At 38.4% G+C, this 20,953-nt stretch overlaps 3 protein-coding genes across 3 annotated transcripts; 1 reads left to right on the plus strand and 2 right to left on the minus strand.

The window, feature by feature from the left end:
* Positions 1-2,411: 2,411 nt before the first annotated feature.
* On the minus strand, positions 2,412-6,924 carry LOC131311738 (equilibrative nucleotide transporter 1). Its single transcript, XM_058339304.1, has 2 exons — positions 6,268-6,924; positions 2,412-3,341 (listed from the first exon to the last, which is right to left on the minus strand). The coding sequence occupies exons 1-2, from the start codon at positions 6,815-6,817 to the stop codon at positions 2,611-2,613; spliced, it is 1,281 nt and encodes a 426-aa protein (XP_058195287.1). The 5' UTR covers positions 6,818-6,924; the 3' UTR covers positions 2,412-2,610.
* A 3,068-nt stretch (positions 6,925-9,992) lies between these two features.
* LOC131311740 (probable receptor-like protein kinase At5g59700) lies at positions 9,993-13,734 on the plus strand. The gene is made up of 8 exons (XM_058339306.1): positions 9,993-11,499; positions 11,726-11,761; positions 11,833-11,943; positions 12,037-12,150; positions 12,560-12,778; positions 12,865-12,980; positions 13,080-13,340; positions 13,417-13,734. The coding sequence occupies exons 1-8, from the start codon at positions 10,839-10,841 to the stop codon at positions 13,657-13,659; spliced, it is 1,761 nt and encodes a 586-aa protein (XP_058195289.1). The 5' UTR covers positions 9,993-10,838; the 3' UTR covers positions 13,660-13,734.
* A 348-nt stretch (positions 13,735-14,082) lies between these two features.
* LOC131311739 (U-box domain-containing protein 18-like) lies at positions 14,083-16,611 on the minus strand. The gene has a single exon (XM_058339305.1). It carries the CDS (start codon positions 16,399-16,401, stop codon positions 14,356-14,358), a length of 2,046 nt encoding a protein of 681 aa, XP_058195288.1. The 5' UTR covers positions 16,402-16,611; the 3' UTR covers positions 14,083-14,355.
* Positions 16,612-20,953: the final 4,342 nt, after the last annotated feature.

A 20,953-nucleotide genomic window follows, 5' to 3' on the forward strand; every position in this document is an offset into this window, starting at 1 on the left:
AGTTAATAAAATCTATTTTTGCTGAGAAAAAAAAAACACCTCAAATTCATAATGTATTCTGACTATAATCCAAATTCTAAAATCCAAAATCTTAAAAAAGAAAGAAGCTTCCAAACGTCCGTTAGTGTATCATAACCTGAGTCCAACTGTAAAACACGGTTAAAATCTAAACATGCAAGGACACCAACATGTGCAAATGCATGTGGATGTAATAAAGTTTTTCCCCTTTTGAGTAACAGAGAAACATACACCAACAATGTTAAGAACTGTTAAATGGAGTATTTCATCAAGAAGAGGTGAGTGGAGAAAGGTTGCACTGAGTACATAAAAAAAAAAGGAGTGTTAATTCTTTTTCTTTTGGAGTCCAGCGACCAGAAAATCTTTTGGCTTAACGAATCGAGTGTGATGGTCCTTTCATGTGAGCCTCATATGAAGTAAAATGAAATACACCACGATCACACTTAATGATCTTTGAGCCGTTTATTTTGCAAGCATCATGTGCTTATTATCCATGCAAAACATCAGGTTGATCAAACATAAGTATCCATCTGAATGAAGCATGATTGTCACAGGAGAAATAGATGTCAATTTTGGTTATGACTAGTATGATTCGATCAAGTTTTCACAAATGTCCGATCAATTCGATTATCTGCATGACTGATAGACATATCTAAACTTAAGAAATGAATAGGTAGGATTATTAAGTTGGAACGTATTAAGTCTCAATTTGAGTCACAATAAGATCACATGAGATGATCTATCTAATGAGAAAATCTTGATTCGAAGTTTCTAATCAACCAGGGATAGTCCGGTTGGTAAGAATCTCTACACATTAAAAGGCATTGTTCACTTGCAAGGAAAGGAAAGTACATCTGATTTTTTGTGTGTGTGTGTGTGAGTGTTTAGTTAGCAAGAAGCCAAGAAAGTTGTGGAGCTCACGCAGACACCTTTCCCTTTAGGATTAGTTTTCCCTCAAAATTCATCCTGCAACAAACACAAAATTTTGCAGAAATCTTGTTTTCGTTGCAATTAAACTATTGCTTTTTAATTTCCCCATAAATTTCTTTCATCAAATAAACACATATAGGAAAATACTCCTATAGAGTATTATTTATTTTCCTTTACTTCCCTTCACTAAAATGTTTTCGAGAACAGTTTTTCTGCACCAATTTTTCGCCAAGTAAACGAAGCCTAGGGAGAGATCAAGGATTGAGTCTTGACACTCCCGGGAATACTGTGTATACCAAAGAAAAAAGGAAAATGTTTCTGTTTCTTTCCTTCTGAATCTACCACTTTCCAAAGACAGAATGCACTAGATTGACTAAATCCGCTTCGGTGGACAGAACAATCCCCAACCAGTGAACCGCGATATCCCCATTCTCACAGAGCTAAGTAAGAGATGTACTCAAATCACAATATCTTGAAACCTTTGTCAAACTCTGATTCCAGAAATGCAACTATTATAGCAAAGAAGGAAGCGAAACTAGCTAGTACCCAGAATGGAATGGATATGGACTGTGCTGAATGCCATCAACATTCAACAGTCCAAAGTTCTTAGTCCCTTGGATTAGTCGATCTGTCATAAGCCTGCCCAGATACCTAAGTAATATCCAAAAAAAAAAAAAAAAAAAACAGTCCAAAGTTCTGTGATATTGCCAACCACCGGCATCTTTTTCCAACCAAACTTTATTTCCCAGGAAACACAAATGCCAATCAGCCTCCCAGAACTAGTTAAAATATAGAAAACCATACGCATGTGTGCCATTATAGCATCTGTACTTTGTGGCAATAAAAATTCAAAAGATGATAATTGACCGTCACTAGAGTAATAGGGTGGTGTAAATCCCCCACGAATGAGGACATTGTCAAACAACTCTGTTAGAGGTAGTACACTCTTTACCATGGGTGGACCGAAATGTGGTAGACCAGAATCAGGGTTTCTCATTTATCTGCAAGAGATGAGCAAAAAAGCAGCTATAGCACTACAAAATCAACAGTGTTTCCATAACTTACAGTTACTAGTCAGAAACAGAGAGATTATAGTCAGCCAGTTCCAAATGGTAGCTTGGTTTCTGAGAACAATGAAGTACGAGATAGCTAGCTACCAATGTAGGACTTTCGAGTTCCTCAATAGCTACATAGATATATTAACTTTTGATCACCCATAGCTTCATTATCAAAGAAGAAGGAGACAACAATAAACCCAAGCTTTGCTGTGGATCAAAATTACAATATGAATAAACCATCCCAAGTTATGCCCAAACAGAAGAGAAGCAGTCTCTTCAGTCTATCATATTGTACTTGAGATGGGAAACAAGATTATTATCTGTCACTAAGAGCTAAGCAAAAAAGAAGCTATTCAACTGTGTTTCCACGTATGAGGAAAAAAGAAACCATTTCTAGGTAAGAAATGCACAAATTTAATGTCACTTTATAGATTTAGAAAAGTATGATGAATTTTTACCACCCATTGCTTTATCCTGAAAAGCAGAAGGGGAAACTGTCTAGTATTAACACAAGCTTTACAAAGGAGATTACAGATTGAAAACATGAATAGGCGAACCCATGGACAACCCAGATATCCATAGAGAGGAATCGTACCATTAGGGGTCATATGACCCAAACCCACGAAACAACTGAACCAATCGCCAAGCCAACCACCAAAAACAACACAATCACAATCCCCGCAGGCTCCGCGTGTTGAAGTGGTACTGTTTTGGGAGCCATAATAAATAACACACTCGTCAAATACCCATTTGTAAGTCCCAAAAGACAAGTCAGCAATGTCACTGGAATCTCTGTTCGGAAGAATTCAGGACCATGCAAGCAACCAAAGAAGAGGGGCAAAAACAGCAGTCTACCAAACGATGCACCAATCGCGACCTTTGAATTCTCAAGTACATAGACTGCAGTTAGAGACTTGCCAACTAGATCAAACACATTGTAAACAGTGATGAGGAGAACTGCATACCAGTCCTTTAGAATATTGGAATAGACATCTTCCGTAATATACCCAGGAAATATGGCCAATGTCACAACATAGATGATGAGGACCCCAGATCCTATCCATTTGACTCTACCAACGATGTCCAACAGAGTTGATCTCCACAGTGCCCCAGTTCGGGAACCTTTCTCTTCTTTCTCCTCATTTACAGCCTGAATCTTCAGATCATTGTAGTACTTAATAACCGGCAGTCTATGAGCAACATTGTACAGAACAATGCATATAACCATGATGGCAATGCTGACAGCAAAATAGAGATTTGCACTCTGTCTGAGGCCATGGGCATCTTGCGGATATACAGCTTTGGTAAAAATCCTTAGAAACGAGACGAGGACACCTGCAGTCCATTGTATTAAAGATTATACACTACTTATATTGGAGCTTTTATGTACAGAACTTGTATATAGAGGCAGCAAAAAAAATGTAGGAGACTACTGCCAGTGCACATTAACATGTTGAACTCACCCCCAACCAGAATTTAGTCCAACTTCTTAATGTGAACTTAGATATGAAGTTGCATCACTATTTCCTCCAAAATTGATTTTGGACAAGAGAAGTTACAAGAGAGTCGAATCCTCTCTAATTTAGCCAATGTAATGTAAGTAGTGTACTCCTTCTCACAGGACAGTGTGACCTACTAGCTAACTTCACTACATTAAATATGAAGGTCATTGCCCATTATTATGAAGACTCCAGATAGATAGGCACAGAAGCCTGATGTAGTAACTTCACAAACAAACACCCATAATATACAGTTAACTATCTTTCCACTTACTGGAGCTTTGAACTATTCTGTCAAATGCAACACCTGTGTTCGCTTGAAATCTGCTGTGATCAATTGCATTTATCAAAAGAATGGCAATAATTGATACATTATAATTGACAACCTAGTTATGTATCAATCTAAAAGCAGTTCTACTTCATTCCAATTATTCACAGCTAAGACCCATCCAATGATATACCCAGCCGTGAATAAAGAGAGAACATCTGCATAGTCATCCGATGACATACTTATGGCAAATAGTCATGAAATAAATAAACACATTAAGACGAATTTTCAAGAAATTAAGTTGTCATTTTACATAGAGTTTCATAATTTGGAGGTGTTATAGTAATTACTCAAAAGTTGGGGGTCACCATGGACACCGCTCTTCATCCTTGCTCATTGAGATCGATATAAGAGATAAAGCTAAGGATGCTATGGCTGTATTCACCCTAGTTGAGAAAGATATAAGAGACACAGCTAGTTGATGGAATAGAGTATGCTTTACACAGACAAACTACCATATGTGCCTTCATGGAACATCTCAACTAGGGTTCTAAAGGGTAATAAGGAACTGGTACCTGGTGTGGTTTAGAGGTATTATCTTTGCTTAATTAGCATTAGTTTGTATTGGTGGTGTGTCTAGCGTTGGTAAACCCTCTGTTTGGGTCCTTTGGGAATGTATCGTAGTAATCCACAAGGGTATGCCCTTGCTTGACTTGATGTAAGTTTGGTTTCCCTCGACATAAATTTAATACCAGGGGAAAAAAAGAAGAAAGGAATCTAGTCCACAATTCAAGAATTATGACTTAGTCTGCTGAATTTTTCCAAAATGGCACCTATATACCTAGGGTTAAGAATTATAACAGCTTTCCTGCAAAAAATTCTAGCCCCTCGGCCCCCTCCTAACAGCTCGTTTGGATTGAGAGATTTCGAGAGAGAGGAAGAGAAATGGAGGGAGAAGGGATTCTTTCCCATGTTTGGGAGCTTAATTTTGCGAGAGAGAAGGGATTCTTTCCCATGTTTGGGAGCTTAATTTTGCGAGAGAGGATGAGAAATGGGGAGGATGAGAAATGGGGAGAATGAGAAACCCCTCACAGGCCCATTTCATTTCTCGCCAAAACCGGCGTGATTCTGTGAGAAATCATAAAGTTGCCAATTTTGTCCTCGCCGCCGCCGCACCACTCCTCGCTGCCGCTGTAACCCACCCCCTCAAATCGTCGATTCAACCCCAAGACGACAGGAGGTACCTGATTCTGGTCAATTTTGGTCGACGGGAGGTACTGGTCGATTGAAAATAAACTGGAGGGAGAGAGGGAGAGAGAGGGTACCTGGTCGATTAGTTCTCTCCCAGTTGCAGGAGCATCGACAAGTACAAAACCCTAGAGAATGATTTATGACAAGGCTGAGGTTATATTGGTAAATATATATATGACTCTCTTTTATTTTCTCGCTATCTCTTTTGTCCATCCAAACAAGATGGTGAGAAACCAAAGGGGCTGTAAAGGTTAAAATCACTCGTTGGTCCTACTTTTTTTTTTCCAAGCTTCCGATTTGGCCCTTCATTGTCAATCCCATGCAGAAAGTTCACATCGATTGTTAAATCTCTCTTGACTTCTCCTTGTTTATGAAATATAAGTTTTTATGTGCTGAAATTTTTATTAAAGTGGATAAAATATATTAGATGAACACTTCAGTTTTTCCAAAAAGGCCTATGATAAATACTACTTTAAAAGGAATACCCAATTTCAACATGTCAGATTCTCCAAAGGGGAGGTTAATTTTTCTTCCTAAGTAAAAATATCAGACCGAAATCAACTTCAGGTCCAAGTCTACAATTTGTGGGAAACTCTAGATCATAAACTTCATCGACAGATGAATTAACTTTTGTGCTTATGTTCAGTTCAGAAGTTTAGTTATCGTGCCATAGTTTTACCACTAAAAAAATCATTTTGACATTCTGCTAATAGTTGTTCGTGCTCGAGCAAATCCCTGGCTTTGCCCTTGCAAACACTGTACTTACAAGTCAACAACTGATACCGAAGATGGCATAACGAAGAATCGTTGTACTCCCTCTTGTTCCAATTTGTTTGTCCAGCATTCTATTTTAACAAGATAAAAGATTGATTATATCTTTTAATTGATAATACTTTTTTATATGCAATATGGATCTTGTTTCATTGATCTCAATTATATTACCAATCTAAGTTTTCAAAATTACATATTAACTAAAAGATATAAGCAATCTAAAAGTGGCACGAACTCCAGAAACAGACTAACAGACTAACAAATTGGGACAGAGTGAGTACATCAAAAAGACCTAAAATTGTGACAGACCAAACACAAACTCACAATATCAAGCTCCACAACTGAACACCCAATATTAACCAGCAAAATGAATTCAAAATTGACATTGAAATCCCTTAATCCAAAAACCCCCATTTCCAATTCCACAAAAAACACAAAACAACCAAGCTGCATTTTTTAATCAAAACAGTACCTGAAGCAGCCGTCCCAGCAACAACAGCCTGCATATACCTCTCGGGCAGCTCCCCCGCCGCCCCAACCACCCCACCCTGCACCAACGCATCCGCCAAACCCGAAAGCGCCACCGCGCCCACCGTCACATAAAACCCGTCGTAAAGCCCCGTCTGCCCCTTAATATACGCCACGTCCATCACGGGCACGACGAGGAGGGACACGACGAAGAGACCGAGGCCGACGTTGATCCGGACGAAGGCGTCGGACTTGTGGGCGTAGGCGACGATGAGGAGGAGGGAGAAGAGGCCGACCAGCATGTAGACGGAGGCGAAGACGCGGTCGACGGAGGCAGCGGGGTAGAGGTAGGAGAAGTAGTCGACGGCGGTGATGAAGGCGTTCCATGGGAGTAGGTAGCCCGCGCCCAGGGTGAAGTAGATTAGGTAGGTTAGATTGAAGGAGTCTTTGGGGATTTTGGTGTTTTGGGTAATGGTGGAGGTGGTGGCGAGAAGGAGAGATGAGGATTCGGAATCTACGCCGTCGGCGGTGGCTCCGGCGACGGTGTAGCCCATCTTTGATACTCTCTCTCTCTCAGAGATCCAGTCGGGTCGTCGGGGATGGGTCCGACCGACGAAGGTACAGGGTAGTATTATGGCGTGTGCTGAAAAAATTGTCTAGTGGCACACGTGCAAACTAACTGCCCCGTTTTTTTATTCCCCAATTTTGGTGGGCCAGACCCAGAAGATTTGATGTTACGACGTCGTTTTCTGCAGGATAGACCTCCATTCTACTAATCTCCGGGTCGCGGTGTGATTAAGATCATCTCAGTGTGATTAAGATCATCTCAAATTCAAATCCGAGTGGGTGTTTCTGGCAGTGAAAATTTTGTAAATTCTTATTTGTAATTGAGAAGTTATTAGATGTTTTCGATAGTGAATAAGTTGTTGATGAGTTTGTCAGTTTGTGAGTAGAATTACTGTAAAAAAAAATTTTGTTGATAACTTTTTTGTTAATAGAAACAAAATGGTAAAATACTGAAACTTTTTTATTAGTGAAAACGAGATGATAAAATGTGTTAAGTTTTTAGCATTTTTTGTTCACAGAAACAACCCAAAATGCAACTCCAATCGTTGGATTGAGTTCCTGTCTAGTAGTATTATTACCATCCAGTCCGGTCCAGTTCTTATTTTTGTGGACCCATTTCGGGCTTATAACAATAATCGAAGCCGTTCATTGTGTAGAGCTTATCAAATTTTTCAAGCATGATGCTACTCAAGTTCATTGAATACTGATAAATGACCCATCGGAACACATTTATCCTAAAACAGATGGTTTTGATTCAGTGTCCTCGGTGTTTTTTTTCAAGATAAATGTGTTCCGATCGGTAATTAACGATCAATATTCACTAAACTTGATTTTCATTATACTTGAAGAACTCGACAAGTTCTACACAATAAACTATTCCTATTATTAATATGGACCTGAAATGGGCCAACAAAAATTAAACTAGACCGGACTGGAGGGTAATCATACTGGACGGAATGTGAGTCCCCAATCCTTACAAACTCCTACCAGCTTATAATTTTTCTCAAATATTTACCAAATTCAAGTGAACCAAATCCTGCACCAAATTCCCAATGGCTATATTTTGGTGGTAGGGGGTGGTGGTCTACTTAGCGAAATCTAGGCCCTTCGCCTTAAGTAATGCTTTTAAATTTTGCAGTTGTTACTGAAATGAAAATTTTTGGGCAATATTTTTTACACCCTCCATCTTGATATATGCACTTCATTTATTATCTTTTAGTGAAACTTTTCTATGTAATTATCCCACTAAAAGACAAGAAAATGAGTATATTCATCAAAAAAATGGGGTGTGAAAATTATTTTTCAAAGTTTTTGTCAATGCTCATATTTGTAAGGGGAAATTTTGCACCTTTTCCTTGAGTACGATTTGAAATTTTTTGCAGTTCTACTTTAATAAGTAGAAGTTTTTGCATTGTTGAATGAGTCTTTAAATGGAATGGAAACTTTACAATAGTTGATTGAAATGAAAATGACTCTTGAAAGTGAATACGGTTCGCTACAGTCGCCGTGATAGTTGAAGCCTTCAACGGAAAAATTCGTACGCCGGCTCCAACGAGTAGTAGAGGAAAGCTCGACCCTCAGTGCGTCCCGCTTGTGTCGTGTTTCAAGCCTGTTATGCATCCTTGCTCCGCCAACCATTTCTAGCTAACAATCCATTTCTGGTATGCACGCTGCTTCGTTTACAATTCGTGACGATCTATCAAAATTGAAAATGTTCAACTATAAAAAAATGAGCGCAGAAGGAGATTGAAGACGAGAGAGAGAGATGGCTATCTGTTTATCTATTACTCCCATTTTACATGTAACAGGGGCGGATGCAAGAAGGGACCGGGGGTTTCGTGCCCCTTGATATTTCCACTATTTATCCTCAGCTTTTTACTTGTTTTCAGCTATCTCCTTAGAAGATACATTAGTATTCACCATAAATGTATCTTTAAGTTTCCGAATACTATTGAAACATTATGCTTTCATGTGTAGAATATTTAATTTTCATGCTCGTGTTTGGAGAGTTTTGAAAAAAAAAAAGTGCATTCAAATTTTTATATGTGTAATGAATTGTTTTTCTTTTGTTAACTTGATTTTATTCCTGTTAGAACTAAATTCACTTGATTACCCCAAATCGAGCCGAAATCCCATAAATCTCACATCGGCAAGACATCGAAGTGTCGTACCAAGCAACAGTAGATCAAACAAATTCTTACAGAATTGTAACTATTGCCAATATGCAGGCTGAATTAGGAGATATGTAGATTAAAACATAATTGTTGCAAAATTGGGGTTGAATAAAAGTTATTCAAAGATTTAGGGGTTACAATCTAGTAAAATCTGAGAAAATCGACAGAATCCAACATACAGTTATGAAGACCAATACTGAATGGGGTTGAATGAAAGTTATGCAAAGATTTAGGGATTACAATCTAGTAAAATCTGAAGAAAAAAAATCGACAGAATCCAACATACAGTTATGGAGTCCAATACTGAAAATTTTGAACAAATTATTTTGCTTCGTGTTCTCCACAACAATTGTTCTAAACTTAGCCTGCATGAGTTAGTAAATTGAATAATAATACTCCCTCTTTACCAAAGCTTAATCTTCCTTGCTTCCCTAGTTCTTCGAGAATCTAATGAATCCTTTGACTTGGAATGCTGAAAAATTCAAAAAATATATATTCTAAAATGAAGACAAAAGATGAAAATTCAGAATTCATAACATGCACAGATTTATAACAGGTATTTAGTTATTTGTGAATAAAGTACCTCGGGTGTGTTATTGATAAAGAGTTCAGGTACTTATTAATAATAGGTAGAATATATAAAAATAAACTAGTAGCATTGAATAAAGAAAGAAATTCTATATCTATCACTTACCTTTCTCTCAATTTGATATAAATTTCCGTGCTCATAACGCGTCATAAAACTAATATCAAAGAACTTTAACGACAAAAAAATAAAAATAAAATACTGAACTCCATTTATGTGAAAGAAGTTTCAGGAACTATCAAATTGCTATTCCCCAATTTCTTCTCAAGTAGTATTTCTTTATTTCTCTAGTATTTCTTTATTTCTCTTCTTTGTGATACATCCAAGTGAGATTTGATACTTTTACTTAAGATAACAGTACTAACAAGGGTGCATTGGTTCAGTTTTATTTTTTCTTTTTCTTTTTTCAATCCGCAAAGCTGTCATTTATTATTGCGTGCAGAGGAATCAAAAGAAACTTTCCTAATGGCCCAGTTCAAAAAATCTACTTGCCAGGACATAGGGGACTCAAGAGATAGGGCATTGGTTCAGTTTTCTAAATTCAACTAAGCCAGCCACGACTTTGTTAGCCATGTTGGTGAATCCGGCCATCTCTTTCTTTTTACAAGTATACAACTCATCCATCCATCTCTTTCGCAATATAAATAACAAAATACCGAGTCTGTTTATTCTTTCTCTGCTTAATTCAAGAAGCATATATAAAAACAATATACAATACCACCATCGCCATCTTCATTCCTCTCTTTGCCGTCCCCCAATTGTCCTTCCTCTGACCAACATCACTCCTTTTTATTTTTATTACAGTCGTTACAAACTTGATCATCTTTGTATTTTGGCCGGATTCCTTTATAAGTGTCGTTTCGCTTTATGAAATGATATGAATGTGATTGACTTGTCAAAAAATAAATAAACAATTGACTTCCACACTCCTTTGAGCCATTTGCCTCTCTCTCTCTCTCTCTCTCTCTCTCTCTCTCTCTCTCTCTCTCTCTCTTAAATTATAACTTTGAACACTGCAAGCTGCTTTAGTTTTGTAATAAACCAAGTATTCAACCAAAACCCATATTTCCAATCATCTCGTGCATTCCCTAATGTTCCAAAAAGTTTATATTCATTCTTCTTCTTCTTGTTTTGGTCTTTGTTTCTCTACTCTTTGCTACTCTCCAGTTGTTGAATCTTGAAATTGTCAAGTTATAATAAACCTTCTGGGGTTATTTCTTTGTTGAATTTCCACTCATTGATGCAACAATGTATCCAAACTCCCCCTCCTCCATCTTATCAATTCTCACCTTATTAACCACCCTTAAATTTGTATTTTGCCAATCTTTACTATCCAGTACTTGCATCCTAGATATTCAAAATCCTTCATCTGGGAATGACTCCAATTGCACGCAAGGAAACTGGGGCGGATTCTTAAACAAGAATCACTGTGGATTTGCTTTCAACAGGTATCTCCATGGGTTGGGATATCGCGCCAACCAAACAGGAGATATCTTCTTGAATTCCACTGAGCAAATAGGCTGCTTAGATTCAATGCAGACTAGTTATGAGAGTATTGTAAACTGTGGTATTCAGAAGCTGAGCAAAGGAGGTGGTGGATGTTCTGACTATTCTGTTTCAGATGTTGATAGGAAGCTTGGAACTAGATTAAGGACTTTAGATGAAAACTGCAAGTTGTTGGGTTCGAAAAACCAATCCGATACGGCTTGTAGTGATTGTTTGAGAAGTTGGGAAGAAATGGATATATGGAAAAACAGTAGAAGAGATCCAGTTGTAGTTGAGGCTGATATTTGCAGGTTTTCAGTACTTGTTTCGATGACAAGCAGAAGGATTGGCGATGATAAATGGGTTCAGGCAGTTTATCAGTGCCTCGGAGATCAAAGCCTTCCAATCCGTAAATTAGATCAAGGTTCAAGTACTTTGATCCAAAATTTCCTCTCTTTGTTCTCTTCATTTTTTGATGCATCGTCTTTGTTATTGGGAATACCGATTGGCCATGATATCAGAATGCGCAGATCGTTAGAAAGAGGTCTAATATCCATGTACATAAAGTGTACCCCCAAATTGTCCTATTTCCTAGTTGAAATCTTAACTGATTAGGTTCAATCTGGCTTTATTATTATTTTTTTTTGCAGATGATCATGAGGGTGAATCCAAAAAGAAGGACAAAGGTGACCTAATCACCTCTACTACTTTGAGCAAATCTTGTATTTTTGTCTGACAAAATTCTCTTTGATTTCAGAGTTAGGAATTCTAATTGGAGGAATATTGGGGATTATAGTTATGCTCGTTGTCGTGTCTTGGATATTGTATAGGAGATCATCTAAACCAAAACTCCACAAAGGAAAAACCGGTACACACATTAAGTCACAGAAATGCTCTAGGTGGGAACAACGACATTAAGAACAACCATTGATGGTTCTTCCCTTTTTTTTTTCCCCTTCAGAATCAAAATTTTCACCATCTGGGGAATCAAGCTGCCACAAGATACCGATCAAGGAAATTTATTCCGCGACAAATGATCTCAGTCACTTGAACTTCATTGGCCAAGGAATGGCGGGTGAGTTGTTTATGGATTTTATGTTTTGCTTTGTTTTTTTGATCTAAATCAAATTAGTCCTCTGTATTGAAGTTCGAACTTCAATAATATAGGGTACATGGAAGATTAAGTCGAGTTGCAAACAATATAATCCGAGAAATGAGAACCTGCAACAAAACAGCAGCCAAAATAAGAAGATACAACCCTATTGATTACAAAAACTAGATATCACAAGAGGATTGATGAATTGGAAGTGACCAGATGACTAAAGAGTGATGCCTAAAGAAGCACGAAAACCTTCACAGCGTAATATCGAATAACATGAAAAACGTGGTTAATCGTCGAATTCTGGCAAAAATACCAAAAGTTAAGGAATTTGCTTGTTCTTGAGTTGGATTTCTTATGTGATGTCGTTTGTTTATTTTACCAGGAAAGGTATACAAGGGGATTTTATCAAATGGTCAACATGTCGCGGTTAAACACATAATCAATGATGGAGAGATGGAGACTTTTGTTAGAGAAGTTACAAGCCTATCGCACATCAGACATCCGAATCTTGTATCTCTCTTAGGTCATTGTGAGGGACGCAACGAGTGTTTTCTTGTTTATGAGCTTTGCGAAAATGGAACTCTCTCGGAGTGGCTATTTGGTATGCTCATGGGCGTTTTAGATTTTTCAATTGTTTCTTCCTTTTCTGTACCACGGGGATTCATTTGGGACAATGCTGAACAACAGGTAAAGAGAAAATCCTGTCTTGGAGCCAAAGACTTGAGATTGCAATCGATTGCGCTAGGGGTCTGTCGTTTCTCCACACGTATCCCAAAGGCTGCATTATACATCGCGATATCAAGGCATGCACTTTAGTGTGAATTATCGTCTCCCATACACATACTTAACTGCAAATCTTTGACATCGTTTTTTTTCCCCCTTCGTTTTTCGACTTTTGACAGCCGACAAATATTCTCATTGGCACAAACTTTCAAGGGAAACTTTCAGATTTCGGGTTATCGAAAGTCATGGGCATGGGGCAATCCTTTGTGAGCTCAGAAGTGAGAGGCACATTTGGTTATGTGGATCCTGAGTACCGAAACAACCACCACGTTAATTCTTCTGTCGACGTCTACAGTTTTGGAATAGTACTTTTACAAATCCTATCCGGGCAACGGGTTATCAATATGGACACGAACGAACCAATGACTATCAGTAAAATGGTGAGAAAAAACTCTCTATCAGAATTGCTTTCACATTCTAGTATCTGTTTCCGAATCAGGGATTTATATTTTTCAGGCAAATTTTCTCACAAGGGGTGGGAATATAACTGAGTTCGCTGATCCGAAACTCAAGGGGGATTTCCCAGATGAAGCTTTCGAACGTGTGATGAAGTTGGCTTTGTCATGCACCGGGCTTAAGCAGCAGAGGCCATCAATGGAACAAGTGGTCGCAAGATTAGAGAAGGCACTTGATATTTCAGTAGCATTTTCAGTAGTATTGAATCCTGTAATTCCTCATTTCAGGCAAAATGATTCCTAGTTTGATCATTCTTGATTGTGTTGGAATTTGATTTTAGAACCGCATCAGAAACATCACAATACAGATGCGGTTTTTTAGTAATCTTGTTCAGAAAAACACGTAAACACATAATCCGAAAGGGTAAATTAGCTTTACCATATGCTGCTATGAATCTAGCTTGAGGAAAACTTAAGTAGAGTTCTGCATTTAGTGACTTACCGTTGAGAGGCTAACTGGGAAGCGACTTTGGAACAGAATTTATACGGAAACTTCATGCAAAACAACGTAGCATTCTCGTATTCGCTCACTGAAAATAAAGAGATCCATCAACGTGATTCGAAAAATTCACTGCCGTATGATTCTGTGTAGGTTTTCCATGCAACGATATGATAGTAGTAATTACATTCTCCTAATTGAGAAATTACCAAAAAAGTAGTAGACAAATTTCAGAGGATAAAACATTTTTATTCAGTGGCATTTTAATCTATGACACTGTCTTATTGTTATCCAAAAGACAAAAAACAAATCATGATACAACTGTGTCTTGTGCATACTTCAAAAAAACACAGAAGCTGCACGACGAGTGAATTAGCTCTTGAAAAAACTGAGCTAATTTCACAAACATCAACCAAAAACAAACCAAGCATCCCTCACTAGACCTATATATTCACAGGCATGGGATGCTTAGAAATTAAAGAAGAATCAAATAATTTTGAATTACCAAACATGGACAAATCGATCACGAGGAAAATCTGTGTTAGCGATCAAGACGGAGAAGGAGCTTCTTTCGTGGAATTCATGGAGAAGTCTGATGAGCGAACTTGCCTTCTTACTACCACGTGACGTCCCTTCCGCAAGTAGAGAATACAATGCAGCCATTATAGAAGGGTTCTTTGCTAAAATCAGAACCTCATCTCCACCTCCATTGACACAAAGAGCCAACAACAAAGCAACACAATACTCCTTTCCTGCTTTTGAACTTGAGGAATTCAAAATCTCCACAACTAAAGGCAAAATCCCACTTCTCAAAATCGCAATCGCCCCATCTTGCTTCTCAGCTATTGTACCTAAAACTGCTAGAGAATCAGTAACAAGATCTTCCCTTTCGAACGATTTCAAAAGATTAGCTACCAATGGGACTAACCCAGAAGAAAGAACTCTCCAGTGGTTGCCAGAATACATAAGGAGCCCAAAAATAGCAACCAATGCATTCTTTTTCCCCCTCTCACTCCCATCCCTGAGTAATTCCATTAAACCAGAAATAGCCCCCGGTGTTTCACCGATCAAAATCCGGTACTCCTCCACCGAAGCAAGGTAAAAGAGGGTCCCGGCCGCATGCTGCTTAGCTTCCATTTTCAGCCCCTTCTGTAAAACTACCACTATAGATTCCACACCACTGTATTGAACTATGATTGTTTTGCTCGTTGAATGCCTCGAAAGGTTGAAAACGGCTGCCATAGAGTTCTCCTGGGTTGATGAACTTGTTGAAGAAAGCAGATTGAGTAAATGTGGAATTGCTCCTGAATCTGCCAAACAAGACCTGTTAAAAATGCTTGATTTGGTCAGAACCCGAATCTCGAAAGCTGCTTTGTTTCTCTCTTCACCTGACCCGTGTTCGAGCTTACCGACAAGAAAATTTGCAAGCATTTTCACGGATTCCTCCGCAGCTATACTCCCAGCTATAACCGTCATCGTTATGTTTCTTCTGGCTCTCTTTTCATTAAACGGAATGCCATTTTCGCAACAGTATTGCGAAATCAGCTGCTTTAAGGCCAAATTGGGGACCATATCTTTGCTCTTGAGCTTCTCTCCTGTCTTGGGACAAGTGGGATTTCTGGATTTAAACCATTTCAGAATGGACGACCGATCGTAGGTGTGGCCTGTTTGGATGGTCACAGGATCGGACATGATTTCAAGAGAGATTGGGCACTTGAAATCTTCACAATTCAGGTGCCTGATTACATCACTACTACTATAAGAGCTGTCATTTTTCTTGTCAATGGAGTCGAATAATACGCCACGGCAGTATGTCATGAACCCAATTAGACTGAATAAAAGCGACAAATCCCTCTTTTCTGATGTCAATTGCTCGACATCCGCTTCGGATTCCAAGAACTTGATCTCTTTTTGGCACTCGCTCCAGCTTCTGATAGCCAAATGTTTAAGAACCCGCCTCAGATCACTCGAATCTGGAACGATTCTTTTCTTGAATTGGCTCAAGATCGAAAGTACGTCATTCGAAGCCGATTCATCAACTGGGTCAACCTCGAATTTTAACTTCAAGGCTTGTTTCATTACAAGCTGAGTCGATTCTTTGGTTTCGATCGAAACATGGATTGAAAACAGAGGAAGAACATCAAGCGCCGTCGCCACCGCTCTTATTAGAATCCGAAAGTGACTGGCCACGTGATCGGATTCCATTAGAATCCATAGCCTAGCGCCCTCGCGGGCGCAATCGTCCAATAGGAATTGGAGTTTTTGGAAAATGAAGTGGAGCTCAGATAAGCTCAAAACAGAGGAATCAGAGAGACAAGACTGGTTCTCATGGATTTCTTGGAAGAAGATTGAGAGGACCTCTACTAAGAGAATCGATTGTCTAGCATTTCGATTGTTGGAAAAAAATGTTTTCGATTTGTACTTGGATATGTTGGATGAGAGAGTGATGAGAGAATCAAGAAGGGTCGCGGGAGAGATGGATTGGCAAGGACGGATTGCCGGGAATGTCAGAATCCGGCGAGTGAACGCGTCGTGATTACTTCTCATTTGACAAAAACTGATCGAAATAATGTCGATGAGGTGTGCCGTAAGCTGATTCGAAGAAATGTTTGGAAAAAAAAATGATCCAAACAAATAAAAGAAGGAAGATTTGAAAGAAAAAAAAAAAGAAAGACAGAGAATAATATCACGAGTTTTGAACTTGGTTTTGGACCTTTTCTTGAACTCTGGGAATGATTGGAATTTTGGTTTCAATTATTGGATTTGGAGGTTTTTTCTGGTATTTATAGATGGGGTGGGTGGGGAGACACGTGTCCGAAAGTTATTGGGGGTTATGGATTTGTCGGATAGGCGGTGGGACGGGTGAGCGTGTCCGGGGTTGAGGAGGGGACACGTGGTGGATAACACGCGAGGTATGAGGAACGGGAGTGGCGGCTTCGTGGGAATTTTCCGCCCGTACGAGGGAGCGAATGGGAGAGTGACACGTATTCGGGGAGAGATGGACTGAGAGAGAGGTCTTGGTTGACTTGATGCTCTGTGAAATGAACGTGGCCGACGCTGGGTTTATTACGTGGTGGAATTTTTGGGTGCCGGCCAAAAGGAGCCGACACACGTGGTATTCTTTCGGCGATCTCATCTAGTCCGGATGTATAGATATTTATCTATACAGAAATGTTAGGGGTACAGCAAACCCCGTACAGCAGTCGCGCATAGATCTATTTTGCGCCTGTTTTGGGTCTCACAAAGATAATCGGAACCTCTCATTTTATTCAAAATATATTTTTCAGGGTCACTGTAAAAAATCATCTCAATTCGATACCGGTAAGGGTGTTTACGAATCATACAATTTTGCTTCAGAATTTGGCCTGAATTTTTGAAACAAATTTAGATGATTCATAAACGTCTTTACCGATATCGAATTGAGATGATTTTTATCCAGGATCCTAAAAATTATATTAAGAAAAAATAAGGGCTCCGATCATCTTTGTAGGATCCAAAATAGTGACAAAATGATTCTGTATGCGACTGTTTTACTCGGGTTATTGTACCTGTAGTACAACTGTTATCTATATCCCATACCAATATAGTATTTGATATTGAAAAGCTTCCAAACCTTCAATCATTTCTAGACTTTTTGATTTTTTTAATTTGTCGGGGGGGGGGGGGGGGGGGGGGGGTTGTTGGGGGGCGGGAGTACGCGGGAGGAGAGAGTGGGAAGTTATGTACCATGGTTCTAAATTCCTCCAAGTGTTCAAAATCTAATTAATTGGTTATAACATCTAACAAAGTTATTTAGCAAATATAACTTGGAAAATTTAATTAGCCATCCTTTTTACCCTATTTATTTAGGTGTTCATCCTAATGTGTTTAAATATTTATCTTTCCATCCTCAAATTCAATGAAATCCTATACTACCCTTTCTTTCTCCTAATTTTTCAAATCTCTCTTCTTCTTTTTTAGTCTTCTAAATAGGATGCTTATTTAATTTCTTCATATAACTTTCGTTAATTTGGTGTAATCAAATTAAACAATAACATTTTTTTTTTGAAAATGTGAAAATGATTAACACTAAACATCCAATACGTAAGAGTTTTGTACTCATGCACATGCTACAAATTTTTTATGCACTACTAATTTTAACATTCACAAAATTGATTTTAACATTATCAATATCCACTAACAAAATACTCCACCAATATAATAATGATGGAAGTTAACTAATTTGGGACTACTAGAGTAATCGGTAATGGAATTTTATCTGTTTACATTTGATTTTACTAATATAACTAGCGTTATACCCCATTCAATGTACAAGACAAAAAAATTACTATTAGAGTAATCGGGAATAGAATATGGGATTTGATAATGTCAAAACCCTTTTTGTCTCTTCCAAAACTTAAGGTTGTCCTTTCATTGCATCACTTAATTGCCCTCCACTATACCACTTGCTTTACAAAAATGCCCTTTCAAATCTCACAAGTGCAAAATTGAAATATATATATATATATATACAGTCCCCTTCAGGTAAGGGCGCCCTTACCTAATTAAGGTAAGGGCTTCCCTTTTTCTCCCTTTTCCCGATCGAATTTCGATGATCCGAGCCGCTCAATGTGTTCAGAACGTGATTTTAAGGGTACCCGCGAGAAATCAGCAAAAAAAAAATATTAGGAAGGGCTTCATTCAAACAGTTTTTATTTGAACCATTCGATAAAAAACAAACAAAAACTGCTCGGATAAAGCCCTTCCCGGTCATTTTTTTTGCTGATTTCTTGCGAATACCCTTAAAATCACGTTCTAAACACATTGAGCGGCTCGGATCATCGAAATTCGATCGGAAAATGGGAGGTCCTTACCTTAACAAGGTAAGGGCGCCCTTACCTGATTGAATCTGTATATCAGTCCCCTTCAGGTAAGGGCGCCCTTACCTAATTAAGGTAAGGGCTTCCCTTTTTCTCCCTTTTCCCGATCGAATTTCGATGATCCGAGCTGCTCAATGTGTTCAGAACGTGATTTTAAGGGTACCCGCGAGAAATCAGCAAAAAAAAATATTAGAAAGGGCTTCATTCGAACAGTTTTTATTTGAACCGGTCGATAAAAAACAAACAAAAACTGCTCGGATAAAGCCCTTCCCGGTCATTTTTTTTGCCGATTTCTTGCGAGTACCCTTAAAATCACGTTCTAAACACATTGAACGGCTCGGATCATCGAAATTCGATCGGAAAATAGAAGGTCCTTACCAAGGTAAGGGCGCCCTTACCTGATTGAATCTGTATATATATATATTATGATCGTGAAAACAATGACAATGGTGAGATGGGTTTGTTGAAAAAATTTATGATCGTGAGCGGCTTGCGCTCCATTACACCATGTTTTCAAGCAAAATTATGATCGTAACAAGCAAAATTAATTATGATCCCAAATTAAAATAACCCTTATAAGTGCAAAGTAAAGCAGGCAAGCAAAGCAACTCATCTAACAATTATGTTTTCAATAGATCTGTTAGAGGAATGCCAAGAGAAACCACAGCCAAGCTCTGTACGCCTCTCATTTGAAGCTTTGATGGGTTGAGAGTAGGAGAATTAAAAAGAATGATAAAATAATCCTATGGGATTTCATAGTGTGAACCTTGAGTAGGCTGACAAGAGTAAAACCTATTGATGGGATTTCAAACCACTATCGAGGTGCAGTTATTTGAATTAAGTCATGGAATTTCATCGTGTAAAACAATTGGTGTAATGGACGATAATTAAGTTATGCAGTCAAAAGTAAACCTTGAGTTTTAGAAGGAACAAAAAGAGTTTTGGAAGGAACAAAAAGAGTTTTGACAGGAACAAAAGGATTTTGGCATTATCAGCTCCCTAGAATATTCTTTGTTTACACTTGATTTTACAAATATAACTAGTGTTGTGCCTGTTCAATACATGGAAACGAAAAAAAACAAAATCGTAAATTTTTTTGTCCCATGCATTGAACGGGGTACAATTTTAGAGAGAGAAAAAGAGAAGAGAGTGGTCGGATATAGGCCATCCAAAATACTTTTGGATGGCTGAGATGCACACTAGGTACCACCATGTGGTACCCGCTCAGCATCCAAAAATTTCTCGTTTATTAGATTTTTTCTTAGATATTTTTTTTAAAAAATACGAGTAAAATTCACTTTTTACTTTTTCAATGCGTCTTGTTGAAATGAATCAATAAATCACAAAAGTTTAACAAAAAAAAAATTGAATAAGGGAAAAAAATTATAAAACCCCCCCAAAAAAGCAACACAACAAGCTAAAGAGACACCTTAATGAATTCTAGATTATGGACTTTCTCATAATTTAAATAAAATAAATTTATTCTTCATCAAGCTTACCATTTTGTCATGCTTAGAGTTTCGTGCCAATTTTAAACCCAAAAAATGCATTTCTAAAAACAATTTTAACCGCCAGAAACTTCTTACGTACGGGTCCTATGGGACAGAGGGAGTACTTTTATGGGATGCATGTATTGCGTACCGGTAATGTTCATCACATTCCTTACATATTGGGGTACTCTGGGTCGCTCAAAGGGGTTGGACCATCCTGCCCATCAACTTAAGAAAATTTTGGACTCTTTTAGATGATCAAGATCCTTCATCTTAAAGTCCATTTTAGTAGGCCTTGAAAAAACCCAAAAATAGGAGTTGGGAGGGATTCAAGTAATACTAGCATGCAAATGGGAGGGATTCAAGTAAAGTCCTTTCAAGCACACACCCAGGGGCTGTAGTGGTTCGGGCAGATGCCCAGACTTTGAAAATACTCCTCAAGATCTGAGATTCGATTCCCCACAAGGTGAGTACCATGAAGTAAGTGGAGGGCCGTGTTGATGTGGCCGCGCGAGTTCCCCTGAAGATTTGAATTGCACAGTCGGATCCATTTAGTAGTTTGGCAATAGGGTTGTTCCTCCGTTATTAAAAAAAAAAAAGAAAAAAAAGCCCGTTTAAAGGAGTTGTAAACCCACTCATTCGTAGTGGGCCTATTTTTAGTGACAATTGATAAATCCACATTCGTATTGGGCCTTATTTTAGTAAAACCCTCATTCGGAATTTAGCTCAAAGGAGTTGTAAACCCTCATC

This window comes from Rhododendron vialii, chromosome 12a (genome assembly GCF_030253575.1).
Source record: "Rhododendron vialii isolate Sample 1 chromosome 12a, ASM3025357v1".
NCBI lineage: Eukaryota > Viridiplantae > Streptophyta > Magnoliopsida > Ericales > Ericaceae > Rhododendron > Rhododendron vialii.

Excerpts from the sequence above, each read along its gene's own strand:
- LOC131311738 (XM_058339304.1), bottom strand. The coding sequence starts at position 6,817 with ATGGGCTACACCGTCGCCGGAGCCACCGCCGACGGCGTAGATTCCGAA. Across the intron at positions 3,342-6,267 it reads TGCTGGGACGGCTGCTTCAG|GTGTCCTCGTCTCGTTTCTA; the intron begins GTACTGTTTTGA and ends AATGGACTGCAG.
- LOC131311740 (XM_058339306.1), top strand. The coding sequence starts at position 10,839 with ATGTATCCAAACTCCCCCTCCTCCATCTTATCAATTCTCACCTTATTA. Across the intron at positions 11,500-11,725 it reads AATCCGTAAATTAGATCAAG|ATGATCATGAGGGTGAATCC; the intron begins GTTCAAGTACTT and ends TTTTTTTTGCAG. Across the intron at positions 12,151-12,559 it reads CATTGGCCAAGGAATGGCGG|GAAAGGTATACAAGGGGATT; the intron begins GTGAGTTGTTTA and ends TTATTTTACCAG.
- LOC131311739 (XM_058339305.1), bottom strand. The coding sequence starts at position 16,401 with ATGAGAAGTAATCACGACGCGTTCACTCGCCGGATTCTGACATTCCCG.